At 38.5% G+C, this 22,488-nt stretch overlaps 2 protein-coding genes across 3 annotated transcripts in view; one reads left to right on the top strand and one right to left on the bottom strand.

Annotated features, from left to right (window-relative positions):
• The first annotated feature begins 2,485 nt into the window (after positions 1–2,485).
• LOC133564146 (F-box only protein 47-like) lies at positions 2,486–17,782 on the top strand. Its single transcript, XM_061918281.1, has 11 exons — positions 2,486–2,741; positions 2,989–3,165; positions 5,607–5,756; positions 7,932–8,008; positions 8,090–8,164; positions 9,181–9,289; positions 11,410–11,583; positions 11,658–11,807; positions 12,325–12,467; positions 14,601–14,760; positions 17,256–17,782. The coding sequence occupies exons 2-11, from the start codon at positions 3,009–3,011 to the stop codon at positions 17,354–17,356; spliced, it is 1,296 nt and encodes a 431-aa protein (XP_061774265.1). The 5' UTR covers positions 2,486–2,741; positions 2,989–3,008; the 3' UTR covers positions 17,357–17,782.
• Positions 17,649–22,488, bottom strand: part of LOC133564147 (ADP-ribosylation factor-like protein 6) — a 10,459-nt gene continuing 5,619 nt past the window's right edge. Inside the window, exons 8-10 of one of the 2 annotated variants that reach the window (XM_061918282.1) lie at positions 21,444–21,499; positions 21,302–21,314; positions 17,649–18,117 (exon numbers count right to left, since the gene is read on the bottom strand). In XM_061918282.1, the coding sequence (XP_061774266.1) occupies positions 18,084–18,117; positions 21,302–21,314; positions 21,444–21,499 (103 nt within the window). In that variant the 3' untranslated portion in view covers positions 17,649–18,083. The remainder of the gene's footprint in view (positions 18,118–21,301; positions 21,315–21,443; positions 21,500–22,488) is intronic. The other variant, XM_061918283.1, reaches the window with a different exon arrangement.

Below are 22,488 nucleotides of genomic sequence, written 5' to 3'. Positions count from 1 at the left end.
CATCTAGGACAGGGGTGTCCAAAGTGTGGCCCGGGGGCCGTTGGCGGCCTGTCGCTAATTTTTAACGTCCCAAAAATGATCATTCTAATGTTAGTATGCAAACCTTTTTGAGACATTTTGCAGATATACTTCCAAAAAATACTTCAATGATACCAGTTAGCATTATATTGTATGATTATATTTATTATGTATATTATTTATTTTTTTTAGCTAATTTTTAACGTCCCAAAAATGCTTGTATGCAAACCTTTTTGAGACATTTTGCAGATATACTTCCAAAAAATACTTGAATGATACTAGTTAGCATTATATTATATGATTATATTTATTATATATATGATTTTTCATTTTATTTTTTTTTAGCTAATTTTGTAGATGCACACCTCTGTCAGGGACTGCTGTCGGTGTTGGACACCAGGATGCAGAAATGGTAGGCATAGCGCAGGAAAACATGACTTTCATGGCAAAATGCAGGGAAAACAGGAACCCGGAACCAGGAGACAGGAAACAGGCAACAGTATACAGCAGGGGTGTCCAAACTTTTTCCACTTAGGGCTGCAGACTGAAAAATCAAAGCCAGCAAGGGCCATTTTGACATTGTTTTTATTTTAGGGGACGGCGTGCCGCGGTTGGTAGAGTGGCCGTGCCAGCAACCTGAGGGTTCCTGGTTCGATCCCCACCTTCTACCAACCAAGTCACCTCCGTTGTGTCCTAGAGCAAGACACTTCACCCTTGCTCCTGATGGGTCGTGGTTAGGGCCTTGCATGGCAGCTCCCTCCATCAGTGTGTGAATGTGTGTGTGAATGGGTGAATGTGGAAGTATCGCTTTGAGTACCTTGAAGGTAGAAAAGCGCTATACAAGTACAACCCATTTACCATTTATAAACCAATACAATAGATGTTACATAGCTCGGTTGGTAAAGCGGCCGTGCCAGAAACTTGAGGGTTGCAGGTTCGATTCCCGCTTCCGCCATCCTAGTCACTGCCGTTGTGTCCTTGGGCAAGACACTTTACCCACCTGCTCCCAGTGCCACCCACACTGGTTTAAATGTAACTTAAATATTGGGTTTCACTATGTGAAGCACTTTGAGTCACTAGAGAAAAGTGCTATATAAATAAAATTCACATGTATAACCAATATATATTTAGGCCTCCACTCAGGCTTGATCCCGGGGACCCCAAAGGGTTTTGGTCCAAAAAATGTGTCATTATTCAGTATTTTTTTGTTTTATTATTATTCAAGTTTAAATCTCCATATCAACATTAGGTCCATCTGTCAATATAATGATTTTAAATATTTAAGTTGTATGCTCTTTTTGTCAAAGAAAACCCTGTTTTTTGATGGAAAAACACAAAATATGCAATATTATCACCAAATATATTTTTTAAGTGGATTGTTATAGGCGCAAAGTTCGAAAACCAGCATTACTTTCGGTCCCCTAGAGGGGAGGGGGGTTGCCCACTTCTGAGGTCCTCTCCAAGGTTTCTCATAGTCAGCATTGTCACTGGCGTCCCACTGGATGTGAATTCTCCCTGCCCACTGGGTGTGAGTTTTCCTTGCCCTTTCGTGGGTTCTTCCGAGGATGTTGTAGTCATAATGGTTTGTGCAGTCCTTTGAGACATTTGTGATTTAGGGCTATATAAATAAACATTGATTGATTGATTGATGTGTGTTGGTATGGGGGTGTATTAGTGCCTAAGGCATGGGTAACTTACACATCTGTGAAGGCACCATTAATGCTGAAAAGTCCATACAGGTTTTGGAGCAACATATGTTGCCATCCAAGCAACGTTATCATGGACGCCCCTGCTTATTTCAGCAAGACAAAGGTGAGCCACGTGTTACAACAGCGTGGCTTTGTAGTGAAAGAGTGCGGGTACTTTCCTGGCCCGCCTGCAGTCCAGACTTGTCTCCCAGGAATTGTAAAATACAACAGCCGAGACCTTGGACTGTTGAACGACTGAAGCTCTACATAAAACAAGAATGGAAAAGTATTATACTTTCAAAGCTGCAACAATTAGTTTCCTCAGTTCCCAAACGTTTATTGAGTGTTGTTAAAAAAAAAGGTGATGTAACACAGTGGTGAACATGCCCTTTCCCAACTACTTTGGCACGTGTTGCAGCTATGAAATTCAAAGTTAATTATTATTTGCAAAAAAATATATAAAGTTTATGAGTTTGAACATCAAATATCTTATCTTTGTAGTGCATTCAATTGAATATGGGTTGAAAAGGATTTGCAAATCATTGTATTAAGTTTATATTTACATCCAACACAATTTCCCAACTCATATGGAAAAGGGGTTTGTACATACAATACAAAAAATATAAAATAAAATGTTGCCTCTTATTTAATTTGAATGTTCACAATTTGTAAACGATAAAACAACATCTACAATGTAACGATGTGAACGACACAACTAAAATCCAAATATGTGAACGGATAAATATTGACCGTATCGCACTAGAATTGAGTCGGTATCGACGCGGTCGACAATAAATCCATGCGTATCATGTAGAGCAGACGATTACGCGGAGTAACCGTCAATTAAGCCAATAATGACCGCGTTGTAAAGATAGCCACACGACTATATCTAAACTTTGTACACATATTATATATATTTATTTATTTATGTTTCTTGAGTATATAAATGGCGCGATAGTGAAGGTCTCGCGACCCCCGTCGGGACATCAAAGAAAAAGCTGAGCTTGCAGTTTCCTGTCGTAACTACAACACTTGGTGAGTTTCTTGGTGTTTTATCGGTAAAAAAAATATGTATGGATATAAATACATATTTCATTTTAATTACCAGACAACATACAGCGTCATACTTGCCATAAAAGTGCGGCTTGGGAACTAATTAGCCATCATGCTATAGAGGCTAGCACAAGTTTGTGTGAAATATGTCCACCATTCTCTCAGTTTGTACACTAACTAATGTTGTAGTATGTTTCTGTCCTTGTCAATGTTTGTTTTTGGTGTTTAGAAAATGTCGTGTTGAGAAAAATGGTGAAAGGAAGTTCCAGAAAGGCAAAGAAGGCTGATGGCGGCCTACTTCCGGTCAGGAGCAGAATGTTGACCCGCAGTCAGCTGAAGAACTGTAAGAATTTCTTCCATAAACTCCCGCTGGAGGTCTTCCACATCATTCTGGACCATCTATCTGGTAAGGTTCTTGACGCACACCTCACATTGTTTTTTTATATTATAGAACAGTGACACATATTAATCCATCCATCCATCTTCTGCTTATCCGAGGTCGGGTCGCGGGGGCAGCAGCCTAAGTAGGGAAGCCCAGACTTCCCTCTCCCCAGCCACTTTTCCCAGCTCCTCCCACGGGATCATCAATCAATGTTTATTTATATAGCCCTAAATCACAAGTGTCTCAAAGGACTGCACAAGCCACAACCACATCCAATGCTCAGATCACACATCAGGGCAAGAAAAAGTATCTAGCATAATATTATAAGAGTCCAGTCCATAGTGGATCTAACATAATATTGTAAGAGAACAGTCCATAGTGGATATAACATAATAGTGAGAGTCCAGTCCATAGTGGATATAACATAATATTGTGAGAGTCCAGTCCATGGTGGATCTAACATAATAGTGAGAGTCCAGTCCATAGTGGATCTAACATAATATTGTGAGAGTCCAATCCATAGTGGATCTAACATAATATTGAGAGAGTCCAGTCCATTGTGGAGCTAACATAATAGTGTAGTCCAGTCCATAGTGGATATAGTTAATTGTGAGAGTCTAGTCCCTAGTGGATTTACAGATAACATAATTTTGTGAGAGTCTAGTCCATAGTGGATCTAACATACTATTGTGATAGTCCAGTCCATAGTGGATCCAACATAATAGTAAGAAAGCAGTCCATAGGGGATCTAGCATAATAGTGAAAGTCCAGTCCATAGTGGATCCAACATAATAGTGAGAGTCCAGTCCATAGTGGTTCCAACATAATAGTGAGAGTCCAGTTCATAGTGGATCTAACATAATATTGTGAGAGTCCAGTCCATAGTGGATCTAACATAACAGTGAGAGTACAGGCCATAGTGGATCTAACATAATATTGTAAGAGTCTAGTCCATAGTGGATTTAACCTAATAGTGAGAGTCCAGTCCATAGTGGATCCAACATAATAGTAAGAGAGCAGTCCATAGGGGATCTAGTATAATAGTGAAAGTCCAGTCCATAGTGGATCCAACATAATAGTGAGAGTCCAGTTCATAGTGGATCTAACATAATAGTGTGAGAGTTCAGTCCATAGGGGATCTAACATAATATTGTAAGAGTCTAGTCCATAGTGGATTTAACCTAATAGTGAGAGTCCCGTCCATAGTGGATCTAACATAATATCGTAAGAGTCTAGTCCATAGTGGATTCAACCTAATAGTGAGAGTCCAGTCCATAGTGGATCCAACATAATAGTGAAAGTCCTGTCCATAGTGGATCTAGCATAAAAGTGAGAGTCCAGTCCATAGTGGATCTAACATAATAGTGAGAGTCCAGTCCATAGTGGATCTAACATAATAGTGAGAGTCCAGTCCATAGTGTATCTAACATAATAGTGAGAGTCCAGTCCATAGTCAATCTAGTTAATAGTGAGAGTCCAGTCCATAGTGGATCTAACATAATAGTGAGAGTCCAGTCCATAGTGGATCTAACATAATAGTGAGAGTCCAGTCCATAGTGGATCTAACATAATAGTGAGAGTCCAGTCCACAGTGGATCTAACATAATAGTGTGGGAGTCCTGCCCATAGTGGATCCAACATAATAGTGAGAGTCAGGTCCACAGTGGATCTAACATAATATTGTGGGGGTCCAGTCCATTGTGGATCTAACATAATAGTGAGAGTCCAGTCCATAGTGGGGCCAGGAGGAGATCATCTTCGTGGAGACAGGTCAGCAGCGCAGACACATCCCCAACCGATGCACAGACGAGCGGTCCACCCCGGGTCCCGACTTTGGACAGCCAGCGCTTCATCCGTGGCCACCGAACCTGTGCCCTCCCTTCATGAAGGAGAGGCGGGTAGAGCAGAGAAGAAACGGCAGATCAACTGGTCTAAAAGGGGGGTCTATTTAAAGGCTAGAGTATACAAATGAGTTTTAAGATGGGACTTAAATAATGTTTAATATTTTCAATGGAACATACACAATGTTGGTGTTTACCGGAGTCATAGTGCAGTCTACACATATCTCTTATGTGTGACTGCCATCATATTGCAGTCTACACGTATGTATTATGTTTGAATGCCATCTACTGGTCATACTTATCATTTCACCATATACCTAATAAAATAGCTTCCAGATTGGTAAGCAAAACAAGAATTACTTCGTACATTAGGCGCAACAGGTTTTAAAGCGCACCGTTGAGTTTTGAGGAAAAAAAAACATTTTAAGTGTGCCTAATAGTCCGGAAAATACGTTACATAGACTCTCTAAGCAGCTACAAACATTAACAAAATAATATAATCCAACACAAAACGCATGCAGTGCTTTTATTGCAGTAAATTACAGTACAATCACCATGTATGCATTTATTTATAAACACTGTATATGAACTGCACTGTAATGTATTACTGTCTGTGTTTGTCAGTGCTGGAGGTCAGTGTGTTCTGCTTGGCATCCAAGGAAATGACTAATCATGTGGTGAACTATATCAGCACTCTGGCCTGGAAGAGAAAAGCCATGCTCCAAAACTTCCACACCGCCGCCTGCCCTCAACAGAAATATTTCAAAGACCTTGGTAAGCAGTTGTTATGTCATGTTTATTTGCTTATCTTTACTTTTAATGGGAAATGAATGTACTCGCATGTTAAAGGGGAACATAATCACAATTTCAAAAGGGTTAAAAACAATACAAATCAGTTCCCAGTGGCTTGTTTTATTTTTTGAAGTTTTTTTTTCAACATTTTACCGGTCTCAGAATATCCCTAAATAAAGCTTTAAAGTGCCTTATTTTTGCTCTCTGCGAAGACACTGGCCATCTCCCTGTGACGTCACACAGTGCTGCCAATGTAAACAAACAATGGGAATACCACAGCAAGATATAGTGACATTAGCTCGGATTCAAACTCGGATTTCAGCGACTTAAGCGATTCAACAGATTACGCATGTATTGAAACAGATGGTTGGAGTATGAAAGTATTGAAGAAGAAACTGAAGCTATTGAGCGAATAGCTATTGACGCTATTCATAGCCATAGCATGGCCGAATAGCTGCGTTAGCATCTCCGGTAAAATGTGCGGACCAAACGATCAGGACTTTCGCATCTTTTGACACTGGAGCAACTTAAATCCGTCGATTGGTAATTGTTTTTTTCGCATTAAATGTGGGTGGAAGGAAACGTAATATAGTTGCAAATGCATCTACAGGTTATCCATACATCTCTGTGCCATGTCTGCTTTAGCACCGCCGGTAAATAGCATGTTAGCGTCGATTAGCGTAGCATGTTAGCATCGATTAGCTGGCAGTCAACATCAACAAAACTCACCTTTGTGATTTCGTTGACTATCGTTGCGAATGCATCTGCAGGTTATCCATACATCTCTGTGCCATGTCTGCCTTAGCATCGCCGGTCAAATGTGGAGACACTCCCGCACATTCAATGGGGGTCTGGCGGCAGACTCTTTGGCATCTTCGGGCCAGTGGTGCAACTTGAATCCCTCCCTGTTAGTGTTGTTACACACCGACGAGGCATGATGTCTCCAAGGTTCCAAAAAATAGTCAAAAAAACGGAAAATAACAGAGCTGAGACCCGGTGTTTGTAATGTGTTGAAAATGAAAATGGTGGGTGTGTTACCTCGGCGACGTCACATTCTGACGTCATTGCTTCCAGCGCGATAAACAGAAAGGCGTTTAATTCGCCAAAATTCACCCATTTAGAGTTCGGAAATCGGTTAAAAAAATAGATGGTCTTTTTTCTGCACCATCAAGGTATATATTGACGCTTACATAGGTCTGGTGATAATGTTCCCCTTTAACTGTTAGAATATTTTAATAATAAGATGCACATTTGGGATGGGCGTAGGGATGTAACGGTAAGTAGTATAATGATTAACCGCGGTAAATTTCCAGACAGTTAGTAATTTAGTATATATATGTATGTACATCAAGTAAAAAATTCAATGTGCATATGAAAGCAACACAAACATTAACAGAGTAATATGGTAGAAACTAAATACTACGAATAAATACAAATAAATTAATTTCACAAGACGGCACCTTATGGACATGAGACGTAACTGCACTTTTTGTCCTTATAGATCGGGGGTCGGCAACCTGCGGCTCTAGAGCGGGTTGTTATAAAGTGCACTGTTTATATTAAACATGCTTCACTGATTCGAGTATTTGGCGAGCGCCGTTTTGTCCTACTAATTTTGGCAATCCTTGAACGCACCGTAATTTTTTTTACATGTACAACTTTCTAGGACGTGTTTTATGCCACTTCTTTTTTTTTCTGTCTCATTTTGTCCACCAAACTTTTAACGTTGTGCGTGAATGCACAAAGGTGAGTTTTGTTGATGTTACCGTCTTGTGTGGAGTGATAATCAGACATATTTGGTCCATACATGACTGCAAGGTAATTGATGCTAACATGCTGTTTTGGTTAGTTATATGTACACATTGCATAATTATGCCTCATTTGTAGCTATATTTGTGCTCATTTAGTTTCCTTTAAGTCCTCTTAATTTAATTTATATCTCATGACAGATTTGTTTTTGTATTTTTGGTCCAATATGGCTCTTTCAACATTTTGGGTTGCCGACCCCTGTTATAGATAAAAAATGTGTTCATATATGAGGTCAAGTCCTACACATTAGGCTGCACGATTATGGGCAAAATAAAAATTAATATTATTTTTAATCAGCTTTTAATGTTCATATTTCAAGATATTTCAGTTGTATTCATTTTATTTCAGGTTTATTGTTCAAAAGATGCACCATGCTGCTACCTACAAAGGAAAGGCTGAGGTTTACACTGCACAAGTTTTTACAGGTAAGGAAACTGATTCGACAAGCTTCATGTTGTGAGGTTCTGTTATTAATTATTACATCCATGTCTTATCTTGTTTTGCAGGTTCCTTGCTTCATGCAGGAGGCGTGCTCAGCACCAAACTGCATTGGTTTGGTTCGATACGGTGTTTTCCTGCAGGTGAGTACCCAAAATGTGTGCCAAGATCAAGGGTGTCCAAAGTGGGTCCGGGGGCCATTTGCTGAAAATAATATAAAGAAACTACATAAAAGAACAAACAGGTTAAATGTAACGAAAACAAGTTGCAATGTAGATTTTAATTAAACAAAGACGCCGTGCAGGCTGTTTTTATTTTTCTTTAGTTATTGCTCAAAAATAAATAATGAATCAAAATCAATGTTATGAATTATTGAACTATTCAAGGCTCCAATTACTTCACATCAAATATTCCACTTTGACATTTTTTGGAGGGAAAATATATTACATTTTGTGTGAGTTTTCTTTGACCAAAAGGGCATCAAACAAACAAAAAGAACAATTCCCAATAAAAAATAAAACAAACTAGCAATCTAAAGTTGATAAGGAGACTTAAGTGTTGAAAGTAGAATACTGTATGATTGAAATTAAATGTATGACTTTTCTGAGTTTTGAATCCCCAGGAATTTTAGGGGGATTTGAAAAAAAACAGCAACCTAAATGTTAGAAAAATTAAATAATATCAATGGCGTTATGAATTTTTGACCTATTTAAGGCTCCAAACACATCACATTAAATATTACAATTGGATTTTTTTCTGGGGGAAAATATTGCTTTTTTTTTTGCCTTAAAAACTGGGTTGTTGACAAAAAGACAACATACATTTTATTTTTAACTTTATAATGACAGATACTTCTGATGTTGATCTAGAAATGTATTGTAAGCATTGAATTAAAATAATTAATAATGACTTTTGTTAAAACATTTTCATGACTTGAGTTCCTTTTGGGTCACCAAGACCAAACTTGAGGGTAGCCCTAAAGGTTAATAAATTGTTTTTTTTTTTAAATATCAAAATAGCCTCCGCATGCTTGAAATTTTCACTGTGTGGCACCAAAAGTTTGGACACCCTTGGCCTCGAACCTTAATATTTACAACTCATTTTGAAACTTCTCCATTCCTCAGTGAAATAAACACAGGCCTTTGCAATCTCATTGCAGACACTAATTGCAGGGTGGGATGACATTGAGTGCCAAAGAGTGTTCATCTCTCTGTGTGATGTCACCAACTTGCTGCATAGAGTTCAGTCCATCCTCACTGGGAAACCCGGTATTTGTCTTTGAAATTACTAAATCAGACATTTATTCACATTTTTGGGACAAATCACCTGAAATGAATGACGTAATGAAACTGATATGGAGCAAGACAACTTGTTCGACAAAAACATAATATAAAAAATATTTTTCTATATAATAGCCGCACCGGACTCTATAAGCCACAGATATGTACTTTGTGAAATTATTTACTCAGAAAGATTTTGAGAATGTTTATTTACATACCTTCGTTGTTTTTAAATGGTGTCTGTAACATGGCAGTAAAACAGCTGATCAAACAAAACAAAAGTCATCTTCATGGACCAACGAGCTGCGGAAGCTAGCTCTCCAATCAGCTAACCAGATTCAACAATGATGTTTTGGTGAATTCACTGAGGATTTTGTAAAACTGAAACAATTGAAAAAGAATGCCATTGTACGCTGATACTTACACAGACACTCGAAGACTGGTTAGCATATTAGTTAATGCTAACAACGCTAGCCTTATTACATTACGATGGCACAAGGGAATGTGCATGAAAACAGTCCTACAAACATCACACATGGGACGGTGTCGTAAGTTTGAATTATTTTAGTCAAGTTGTGAAACTTACAAGCCTTGCATGGAGTGACGAATGAAAAATCCTTTCAAGCAGAAACGCCATTGACTGTTCAAGGCATTAAAAACAAGAAGTACATTTTCAACCCGCAACACCTGGAGTGAGCAAACTTGTCCAAAAGATGGCCACATAGCACAAACAACATAAATTCAGTCCTCTGCTTGGGTTTAATCCAAACTATTGAACACAAAATATTATGGCAATTTGCAAAGATCCATAAATTATCCGCACCAATTATTGAGCCACAGGGTTCAATGTGTTGAAAAAAAGTAGTGGCTTATAGTCTGGAATTTACAGTACATAAACAGAGAAATAGTGCCGCAGGGAAGTGAGGCAGAGGACAGGGTCTAACAAAAAAGCATCCAGATATGCAACCAGCAACAGGTGTGTCCTGATTGCCAATCAATGACTGGTGAGAAAGCAAACACTGAGGCGATAGTGGCAAAAGGTGGAAAAAATTAAATTGATTCAAAATACGAGCACGAGACAGGAAATGAAACAACATACCAAAATAGTAATTGTCATGAGAGATTATAAGAAACTGCAATTTTAATGCAATATATACCATATTTTATCGTTTAGTGCACAGGTGTCAAACTCAAGTCCCGGGGGCCAAATCTGGCCCACCACATTTTTTATGTGGCCCACAAAAGCCTGGAAATAATTTGCATTAATAAAATGCTTAATCTTTTCTTGCTAAATATATTTGTTCTTTGCCTTTTGACATTAAAAATCATGTACTGCATGCAATTGCATTACTTTTAAAATTCAATATTATCAAAATCTAAATATTATATGATCATGTATTCCTTCTATTAAAATAAAGCTAAATACTGTACTTAAATATCTGCTTGACTTGTGATTTCAAAATTGACAATATATTTTATGGTTAAATTCTGCAGACTGAGTTTCTTACTGTAAAAACAACTTTGGTGCTGTTTTATTCCATTTACAGTAAGACACTAAAAATATTAAAATACAAACTTAAAAAAACAAAACAAAAATATTTTGCAGTAAAAAAACAAACTGGCAGCTCTATTGCTTGAATTTTACCATTAAAAACAGTGGTATTGTTTTTCCATTTTTTACATTTTGTTATATGCTGTAAAAAACACACTGCTTTTACTGTAAATGAATGGTGACTGAGCTGCTAGTTTTTAAAGTAAAATTAAAATATTTATTTATATACAAGTTTGTTTGTATATATATATATTAGTAAATATGTATATTCATATATTAGTCACTGTTAAAAGCGGCCCTCTTAGGGCAACCATAACTGCCATGTGGCCCTCAATGAAAATGAGTTTGATACCCCTGCTTTAGTGGATAGGGACATGTATCTGCCCTCATAGCAGGCATCTGATTGGCATTGGGCATTTATTAAAAGGGAGGATTATATTTGTTTAGGTAGATTTTTATACTGTTAAATAATGAAACTGAACAATTAAAAAGCAAAATGCTGATTTTAAAGACAACAATACAAATCCTGCATTGGTTTTCTCCACTTTGTCTCCAGGGTTGAAATGCTATCAAGAGCTGGAGCTCCGTTATTTTTGCCGCCAGGTTTTGCTGGACTTGTCGCCAAATCAATTAGAATGCCAATTCTGGCTCATTCATCTCTTGAAGCCTTGGCCCCTGGTCAGCCAGGCACACCTCCTGTTGATACTATATGGGCCCCTGCAGCCTGAAGGTGAGGGACATCTCCTTCACACACCAGGCCAGGGTGTGACACAGTAGGCATGTAAAGTTTACTCCTCCTTACAGGTGCCATCAGTTGGCATGAGCTAGTGGTGCAGGGGCTGCCTCCGGATTCTTTGTGGGACCTGGCCAGGGCCATTCTTCTGCTCTTCAACAAGCCAGAATTGAAAGATTGGACAATGCAATCAACAATAGCAATCTTCGAGGAGATCACTGGTGACATACATTTTGAATATTGTATAACAGACAATGTTTCCCACTGGTCAGGCATCTATTTGTGGTGGTGTGGTCGGGCGGCGGGGGGTGGGGTGGCAGTGGCGGCGATGACCAAGAAGAACGCGGAGTTGGAATATAATTACAACACTTTATGTACATATTTATATAATATTTACATATTTATATATTTTGTAACTTCAAGCTTGATTCACAGACAGAGTCCCATTGCTTTTATGAGCGGTCGAGCAAGTCAAAAGCCAAAAAAACCCCATTATTTTTTCTTTTTAATTTTTTAAATTTTTTTTATTTTTTATTTGTGGCCGCCACAAATAAATGAATGTGTGGGAAACCCTGACAGATGATCAAAGGTAGATGTTTATTGTATACTGAAAGATGCATGGATGTGTTCATGGATCATGAACACCATACAAGGCTCTTTTGTTTTAGTTTTGTGATCAACACATCCCACCCTATTTCCTATGAATGATTTCATTCCCCCTCTCCAACTTGTTTACAGCCATTCCTGAGCCGTGGCACACGGAGAATGTTGCCCGTCTCTTGGTGCTATGTGGCACTCGGCTGTGCTACACGGTCTTGGCCAGCCGGGCCCTCTGTGGTCGATTCCAGGAGATTTCCAAAATGATTGTCTACATTGTTCTGGTAGGTATTGATATTGTGATTTTAACTGCTAACCCAAAAGATTACTATATTCTCCGGAATATTAGGCGCTCTTAAAAATATTTTTCCCTCAAAACTCGACAGTGGCTTTATAACATGGTGCGCCTAATGTACAAAATGATTCTGGTTTAGCTTACTGACCCCGGAGCAATTTTATTTGGTACATGGTGTAATGATAAGTGTGCCCAGTAGATAGCAGTAAAACATAAGAGATATGTTTAGACTGCACTAAGATGACAAAATGACTCAAGTGTTACTTAACACCACCAACATTTTATATGTTCCATTGAAAATACACGGCGCTCAAAAATCTATCAACATTTTTTAGTTCGACTTTGGTAAGCTATGAAGCCGCACTGCTTGATAGATTGTACTGTGCTTCAACACAAGAGTATTATTATGGTGTGTGTAAAAGGTAAGACATATCTGGCGTTTTGTTTCACAATATTATGCAAAAGCAACTTTTCTTACCTTCTGGTACATGATGTGTATTTTGGATCTGCACAAGTCCTGAAAAATTGCGGGTGTCCGCGTTTGTAGTCTGTGTTGACACCGTAGTCGATAAGTTTCTTCGTTTTCTCTATCTTCTTGTTATGGGACAATCATCCTCCGCTGTTGCCATTTGTAATATAAAGTAATGTACATTTCTTACTTATATCTGTCAGTAAACTTGCCATGAAAGCGCTAAAACCTACCGGTGTAGTGAGTTTACATTATTCACCCAAGGAACTTTAGTTAAGAGAGAGTTCCGGTCGGACGTTTTTTCACGGGACACATTTCCGGCCTTGTCGTTGTTGTTTCCGGATGAAGAGACGCTGCTCCGTTATTGATTGAAATATAAGTCTAAATGTCATTAAAACAGTTGCTCCATCTCTTGACACTTCTTCCACTCCCGTCCTTGCACGCCACACCGCTACAACAAAGATGACGGGAAGAAGACGCTGTCGAAGGTGAGCCACGTAAATAAGACCGCCCACAAAACGGCGCATCAGGAAGCGACTGTCAGAAAGCGGCTTGAAGATGATGTGTAAAACATCATCTATGCAACATTTTGAGCAAAGAACCACCATTAACGTTATGTAGACCACAAGGAAGTCTTTTACTTTTAGAAACAAATAAATAATAATATGACTCCTTTAATGCACCTTATAACCTGGTGCGCCCTGTGGTCCGGAAAATACAGTATTTTTTAATAGATCACAATAATAAAAATATCACAGTTGCCCTGAATGAGATCAGTGGGTCGGTGGTGGGATTGGTTTTTAATCCGTTGAGAAATGCTGGTGCAGGAACACTTTGTAATTGAGAATTATTATTCTGGATTTTTTGGGAAAAAAAGTTGGTTAAGATGCCCTGACCAAGTAGAATGTTTTGGTAATGGAATGTTTAGAATGAGTTAAAAATGTGAAAGGAAAAACAAAAGAACAAAGCTGGAATTGTTTGGGGACTTGGTTGTAGGTGGTTTGAGTTTACAGGAAATGTGAATGTTTTGAAGGTGGAAAAGCTTAAATCGTTTAAAATAGTGGGAATTGGTAAAGTTTGAAAAATAGGAAAAAATTCTCGGAAAACAAGAATTTTGGAATATTGTCGATGGTAGTAAGCCCACGAGTCCTGAATAGGCTAAACATTTTGATAGAGGAACGGTGTAAATCACATGCAAAATCTGGAAGTTGTTGGACGTCAAAAGGTGGAATAAGAATTATAAAGAATAGTAATACAATTATGTTTAAAAGTATAGTGTGCATTATACAGTTGCCACATTGAACTTCAAAGTTTGCAGCTTCACAAAATGGCAGGATTTTGTTTTTTTCTTTTCCTTATTTATGTCTATTGGATTAAAGGAGTGTAAAGGTGACAATATAGGAGTTATTTTATGGTCAGAGGGTTCTCAGAGTTTAAAACTATGTCATTAATTGTTACAACTTATGATAATAATTCAGGGATGTTATGTCAAACATGTAGCCATTGGTTTCTTCCACACCACCTACATGCTTCATGCAAGTTGATGATCGCAGTTTACTCAGTATTTTTCTCATCATGGCATGAAAGTTGTGCACATGTCTTGGAATTGTCAGCCATTTTTTTGAAGCGCGTGCATTTTTGCGAATCCCTCAGGTGTGTGAAAAGGATGGCTATCAAATGACTTGGGCGGTGAAGTTGGTACAGCAGATCCACGCCGGCTTCAGCTCAGCCATTGAAAAGGTCGTCTTCATCCACCATCTGGAGAACATGTTCTCAGAGGTCACCAGGGAGTTTTATACGTTTAATGTAGGAGGTAAGTGTCGGTCACAGTGTTATTCCGATGAATGCATTACACCTGCCACTAGTGTTGTCAATCACTTAAAGGGGAACTGCACTTTTTTGGGAAATTTGCCTATTGTTTACAATCTTTATGTGAGACAAGCACACATGTTTTTCTTTGAAAGCATTCTAACTTGCAAATAAACACTAGCAAGAGTCTGCTAACACAATGGAGGTAATGGGATTCAATCTATTCCGCCTTCAAGCACACCTGTGAAGTGAAAACCATTTCAGGTGACGACCTCTTGAATCCCTTTGAGAGAATGCCAAGAGTGTGCAAAGCAGTAATCAGAGCAAAGGGTGGATATTTTGAAGAAACTTGTATACAAAACATGTTTTCAGTTATTTCACCTTTTTTTGTTTAGTACATAACTGCACATGTGTTCATAGTTTTTATGTGACAATCTACAACGCAAATCGTCATGAAAATAAAGACAACACATTGAATCAGAAGGTGTGTCCAAACTTTTGGCCTGTACTGTGTATTGGAAACCCTTAAGTGACAGGCACATTCATAAAAAGTTGTAATATTTACGTATTTTGTTCATTTAAAGCACGCCTTGCGTATTAATTTTATAGACGCATCAAAACGTTGGCTATAGCCATCACCAACAACAATCATGGCATACTTCATGAGAGACAACAAAGACTACTTTGAGACAAATGATGAGCCAGAAATTTATATTTCTCAATATTATATAGTATTTATTAGGGGTGGGCAAATTAATGCGTTAATTACGAGTTAACTCATCAATCTTTTAACGCCGACAATTATTTTATCGCACATTTGCGTATGTTATTTACATGCTTTTATTTTGTTAACGCCTTTTCTTAACAAGATGGCGTCGCCCGGATAAGTTTCGGCGTGGAGGGGCTCTTGGTAAAGATGGAACATTTGGCAAAAATACCGGACAATTCTGCAAATGTCATGGCTGGCTTACAGCGTGGTCACTCCGGGATCACCTACGACCGCCAGACAATTCTGGATGTGGATAGATCAGGCCGTTTTGGACTGAATGACGCGTGCTTGCTAGACCGGCTAGCTAGCATGGGAATACTTTGCCGGCTACATCCAGCGGCCTGTGAAGCAGCGGAGTATATGTGTTGTCTGTCTATTTATGAATAATGCAGACCAGGAGTGTTGGCTGAGTTCTTAACGTTTGCTTTCAGAGCGTGCATATCACAACATACAAGATGCCGTCATGGCGACACAACCTATACCGGGCTACCGCGCATGCTCGTCACTCCTGTTGCATGCTGGGTAGGGTAGTTCTTTTTTCCCCTGGCTCATAACATCACAATATAGTACCATGTATATGATGCCTTCAGTTTATCAAAGCACCAAGCAAACAATCGGAAAATTCCCATCATATCAATTCCTAGATATGGTCATAATTATTTTAAGTGCACTACGCAGAATAAACACAACATTATTAATATTGCTACTACGGATACTTTGATCAAAAATTCCCTAAAACAGCCCACTACCTATAATATAGGTTTTTTAAACATAAGATCCCTGATAAAAAAAATGTTTCTGCTGTTACCTCAGAAATTGCCTGTTCAGATGTTATGATTGTGGCTCAGAGATTTGTATGTAGATTATATTTATTTTCCATAACAAACAGGATAACTTAAATACCCTGGCAGTGGCAATAAGCTTAAATGTTTGTATTTACATTTTTGGAGTTGATTTTCATAAAATATGCTATTTAACTGCTACTGTTTAACAAGGACTGATTTAAATTGTGTTTACACAACAAATGTTTTGGCGCTTTTGTTCATGTGGGAGAATATTCCAATAAAGGTGCACTACACACTACTTTTGAATTAATTATTGGTCTTTGCGTATAAAATGCAGTTAATCGCGATTAATCGGACAAATAGTGCGATTAACTTTGATTACATTTTTTAATCTAAGCCCAGCCCTAGTATTTATATAATATAAGGAGGATGATCTACAAGTTTTAGAAGGTGAATGCTAATCAGACCCAGCATGATTTACAAACTACGAACATAATAAAACAATCACTTACTGTACAATGTCCATTCTCTCTGCACGGCCGACTGATTGGATGTTTATATTTTGTTTGTATAAAATAAGTGCAGCAAACAAACTTTTTGTGTCTTTCTCGCCATCTGCGGGTCTAAATTGAATGTCAAAATTGACCAACTTCCTGGCTTATGGCCACAACCTTCTCTGATACAGATGTTTTTTTTAGAGGGCTTCATGGGTGAAATAGAGTACTTCTATTAGCTGCTTTGTTCGCCACCTCATACTTGCCGTATATTACGAATTAGAATGCATCAAAAAATACATAGGGACTACATAGGGAGTGTGAGTGATAGGCAACATTATAAAAGAAAACGTGCAGTTCCCCTTAAAAGAAAGTCCTGGCATGCTAAACAGTGTGTTTCTTTGTTAAATGACACCAGCAACAAGTCAAACATGCCATCATTTCTTCCCAGGCAATCACCTTGATAACACCGAAGCTTTCCGTACCCTGCGTCTCCTTTTGCACTCCAACGCTCAATTTCATGCAAAATTCCTTCATCTGTTGCTTCGATAGGATTGACAACCGTTGATGTTAAAATGACACAAAGCACAAGAAAGAGATTTTGTCAAAAAAAAATAATGTCGTTGTCAAAGGGTGTAGTCAAAAAGCGAAATGCGACGGGAGAGCAAATGTTGAATTTACTTGGTTATTTTAACCATTAGCACAAACACTGTCTTTCAATACTCTTTAATATGTAATATTTATTCAAAAAAGAAACAATGTTTGTTGACACTTATTTATTTATAATGAATTTCATTGTATTGTAATTATTTTTTTTATGTTGTGTTAAATGTTCTATAATGTTTTTTTATCAAGTTTGTGTGTAGTTTTCTTTCCCACCCATTTTTGGTTAAAATGTTTGACATTTATAGTTGCAATATTAACTGACTTCTAACTGGAAAATAATAATAAAATCTGTACCAAACTTGTATTGTTCTCTGTCATAAAACATTATTTAATTTATAAAAAATTAAAAAGCATAATTTGTATACATGGCAAAGAAAAAAAACATGCTCACAAATAAAAGGTACATGTTTATGTGGAATGATTGCTGCACTTAATGTCCTTGAAAATGATAATAATAATCAATCTTATACACACAATAATGTTAAGCAAGATACAACAAGACTATTGACGTGTAGAAAATACCAAAATGTAAATCTTCTAGTTTGCTTTCATGGCCTTTGAACATAAAGCTTGATAAAATCCCTCCGATGAAGTCCCAGCATCCCACTGCTCTTCATTCATTCATGTGCTCATTGTTTTGATATGACCTGAGGAAGGGAAAACATCAGTCAGCAAGTGAAGGGAAAAACTCTTAGTTCAAATATACTTACCCCTGAAAATATGATTCAGAACAGAAACAAATGTTGAAATTTTTCTATTGTAAAAGTGAGCTAGTCTATACTATACAGGGGTGCCCATCGTGTCGATCGCGAGCTACCAGTCGATAGTGGGGGGTGTGTCAGTCGATAGCCAGCCAGGTATTAAAAAAATAGACCTAAAAATGAGCGATCATCAATCTTCACTATGACCTCAATTTCGTCACTTGATTGACATTCAGTGCATCCAAGGGTTTTGTAAGATGACAGATCATTATTTAGAAAAAATGACTGACAGGAAGGCCCTGTGATGAGGTGGGGACTTGTCCAGGGTGTATACCGCCTTCCGCCCAAATGTAGCTGAGATAGGCACCAGCGTCCCCCGCAACCCCAAAGGGAATAAGCGGTAGAAAATGGATGGATGGATGGACTGACAGGAAGGCGAGAAACACTTTTTATTTCAACAGACTCTGGCGTTGTACCAGCCTTCAAAACTATAAAAAACGACTGCGCAGTTCCTGTCTTCACAATAAAAGCGCTGCTTCATCCTGCCGGCGCTAACAAAATAAGAGTCTCAGAAAGCTGGCGTGCACAAGCCGCAAATGTATTCCTTGTCAAGTGTATAAAAAGGAGTATGGAAGCTGGACAAATAAGATGCCAAAAAGCAACCACTTTCATGTAGTATTGGACAAAAAGGAGGACTTTTTTTCTCCTCGATTCAAAAATGTAGACGTTATCAGCACTACTGTCTGATTCCAATCAATGCAAGCCATCAGAATCAGGTAATACACCAACTTACATTCTTGTCTTCATGAAAGAAAGAAATCTATATGTGGTAAACATGCTAGTAATATCCTGAAACACCTTTAACTTGTTAACAAAAACCTCTCTTTTATAAATAAATAAATATAAATGATATATATGAACGAGGTAGATCCCCTCCACTTGGTCAATTGAAAAGTAGCTCGCCCGCAGAAAAAGTGTGGCCACCCCTGTTTTAAAGGGGAACATTATCACCAAACCTATGCAAGCGTCAATATATACCTTGATGTTGCAGAAAAAAGACAATGTATTTTTTAAACCGATTTACGAACTCTAAATGGGTGAATTTTGGCAAATTAAACGCCTTTCTGTTTATCGGTCTTATAGCAATGACGTCAGAATGTGACGTCACCGAGGTAATACACCCACCATTTTCATTTTCACATTACAAACACCGGGTCTCAGCTGTGTTATTTTCCGTTTTTTCGACTATTTTTTGGAACCTTGGAGACATCATGCATCGTCGGTGTGTCGTCGGAGGGTGTAACAACACTAACGGAGGGATTCAAGTTGCACCACTGGCAAGAAATCTGCCGCCAGACCCCCATTGAATGTACCAGAGTGTCTGCACATTTGACCGGCGATGCTAAGACAGACATGGCACAGAGATGTATGGATAACCTGCAGATGCATTTGCAACGATTAAGTCAACGAAATCACAAAGGTGAGTTTTGTTGATGTTGTTGACTTATGTGCTAATCAGACATATTTGGTCACGGCATGACTGCCAGCTAATCGATGCTAACATGCTACACTAATCGATGCTAACATGCTATTTACGCTAGCTGTATGTACATTTGAAACTAGATACCCACATTTAATGCGAAACAAACACTTACCAATCGACGGATTTAGGTTGCTCCAGTGTCACAAGATGCGAAAGTCCTGATCGTTTGGTCCGCACATTTTACCGGAGATGCTAATAAGGCAGCCATGCTATGGGCCACTTCATTAGGGACACCCATGCTATGGCTGTATAGCGTCAATAGCTATTCGCTCAATAGCTTCAATTTGTTCTTCAATTTCGTTTTCGCTATCTGCCTCCACACTCCGACCATCTGTTTCAATACACGCGTAATCTGTTGAATCGCTTAAGCCGCTGAAATCCGAGTCTGAATCCGATCTAATGTCGCTATATCTTGCTGTGGTAACCGCCATGTTGTTTGTATTGGCAGCACTGTGTGACGTCACAGGGAAATGGACAGTCGCATCGCAAATAGCGAAAATCAAGAACTTTAAAGCTTTTTTTAGGGATATTCCGGGAGATGTAAAATTTTGAAAAAAACTTCGAAAAATAAAACAAGCCACTATGAAGTGATTTTTATTGTTTTTAACCCTTTTGAAATTGTGATAATGTTACCTTTTAAAGTATGTGCCAAATATCGTGCTTGTTGTTGCTTGACAACGTGCGTTTCTCTTGTATACTACTGTGTTTCCTCAAAAATGGCTGTGGGGACATGGAGTTGCTTTACTGCAGAGACTAACAAGTGTATATTATGGATAGATTCATATGTTATTTACTGCATGTATATTTTTAAAATCATTTTTACTACTGGCACCCAACTGTGCTGAAATCAAATTTTCCCAAGGACCTTTTTGCACATGATTACTTCATGGCATGAGTAGGGAGGGGTACTGAATTTGGAATATTCGGACGTGACGTCGTCTGTCATGTGTTGTATGGATTGTTCCATGTGTACCGCTAACATCACGTGACACCTCTGATTAAGGCTGCAGAAGCAAGGTAGCCCAAACTTGTCAGGTACAAAACTACCTTACTAGCCTATGTAAATCAACCATTTATAAATACACATCAGTAGGCTGAATGAACCTCTTCAACATATGTGTTGGAACGGCTCGCACGCAGCTATTTAACAGATTCAGAGCGTTTAAGGCTCATTTTTAATAGCTCACTTGAAGGAACATGTTGCGGAGGGCCGTGTTGTGAGTTGTCCAGTGAAAGGTTGTACAAAAACTTTCAAGTTAAAATACCTCTCAAGTGTCTCAGAAACACGATCATTTTGCCGATACGAGTATTGGTGACAGGGCAGCACGGTGGCGCTGTTGTTAGCATTGGTGCCTCACAGTGAAAAGGTCCTAGGTTCTTTGGGGTCTTCGTGGGTGGGGTATGTTAACCACATTAGCGCCACAGAAAACATGTCGCTACTGGTCTGACGTTACCTAAAAAAAATCGTCTTACTGCAAATAATAATACTAATCGACTACTCATAATGGCTATGGGTTTTAAAAAAAGAACATATTGGTCTATCTCTACAATACAACAATCACATTTCAACACTGTGGTGATACTTACTGTGCAATTTGTTCTGTGCATAGGGGGAACAAAGGAGTGAGTGAGTTAGTCAGAATCCAGCTGACAATATTGATTGAAATAAACTATTATAGTACCTACTACTGTAGTATCTTTTAGTCTAGTAAATATGAATATGCTTTACCTTGAAGCCAGTCCATTCCTTCCTGCAGTCCCTCTCCTTCTATGGCATTGCTGGCACTGAGGGAGAGAAAACCATGTAGAGGATTTATTGGCCTTGTGGAACACGTTTACATTTTCTTGGCTCTTGAACATTTAAACCTAACTCTTCAGCCATCTGTCTAATGAGTTAACAAGATACAAGGAACACGTAGTGGCAGGTCAGGGTCAAGTCAATGCTGCTTGCCGTACCTACCAATAATATTTAACCACACTCTTCAGTTCAGCCATTTCATTTCAAATGCACAACATTTGAAACTAGGAGTGTGAATGCCCTATGTGCCCAACCGCCGATATTCTTGAATTGTCCAGGGTGAGTGGAGTGTGTGGATTTTGTAATGGTGTGAATCGATCGAGGAATGTGGGATATGGGGAGGTTTAAATATTCCCCATTCATTTTCAACAGGGGGTAATCCCTGGTAATTCCGGGTAATCAGGTAATTTTCAAAACCTGGAAACATGTTTGCTTGAATGTCCAGGGCGAGCGGAGTGTGTGGATGATGGAACGGTTAAAATCGGTGGAGAAATGTGGGATAAGCAGAGGTTGGTATAATGCCCATTCATTGTCAATAAGGAGAAATTCCGGAAAAAGTGGGAATTTGGAAAAAGAGAAAACATGTTTTACTTTCAAGATCTTGGAAGGGTAGTGTGTGCATGGTTGAAAAGTCCGAATCGGTGCCGCAGAATGTTGAGAATTTTGGACATCAAACTATGAATACATCCATTCCTTTTGAATGGGATTATACTGGGAATTTGGGGAAAAATGTGAATTTTTGAAAATATTAATAATAGCACAATTGTCCTAGACGATACAAATGGGTTGTTGTTGGAATTCTTTGAATCGGTTGAAAAATGTTGACGTAGTAACAGTTTGAATTGAGAATGGGCATTTTAGAATTCCTGGAATACGTCTGAAAAAACACTTTTGTTGTCCCAACTAAGAAGAATCTTTTGATGGTGGAATAGTTGGATTTAGTTGTAAAATGTGGACTGAAAAGTTTCCTCCAAGA

Source organism: Nerophis ophidion, linkage group LG13 (assembly GCF_033978795.1).
Source record: "Nerophis ophidion isolate RoL-2023_Sa linkage group LG13, RoL_Noph_v1.0, whole genome shotgun sequence".
NCBI classification, from domain to species: Eukaryota; Metazoa; Chordata; class Actinopteri; order Syngnathiformes; family Syngnathidae; genus Nerophis; species Nerophis ophidion.
Note: the sequence above shows the minus strand (reverse complement) of the source record. Positions and strands in the feature narration are given on the sequence as shown.

Coding starts and splice junctions, on each gene's coding strand:
- LOC133564146 (XM_061918281.1), top strand. CDS start 3,009: ATGGTGAAAGGAAGTTCCAGAAAGGCAAAGAAGGCTGATGGCGGCCTA. Junction 8,009..8,089: donor CACTGCACAAGTTTTTACAG/GTAAGGAAACTG, acceptor CTTGTTTTGCAG/GTTCCTTGCTTCATGCAGGA. Junction 9,290..11,409: donor CATCCTCACTGGGAAACCCG/GTATTTGTCTTT, acceptor CTTTGTCTCCAG/GGTTGAAATGCTATCAAGAG.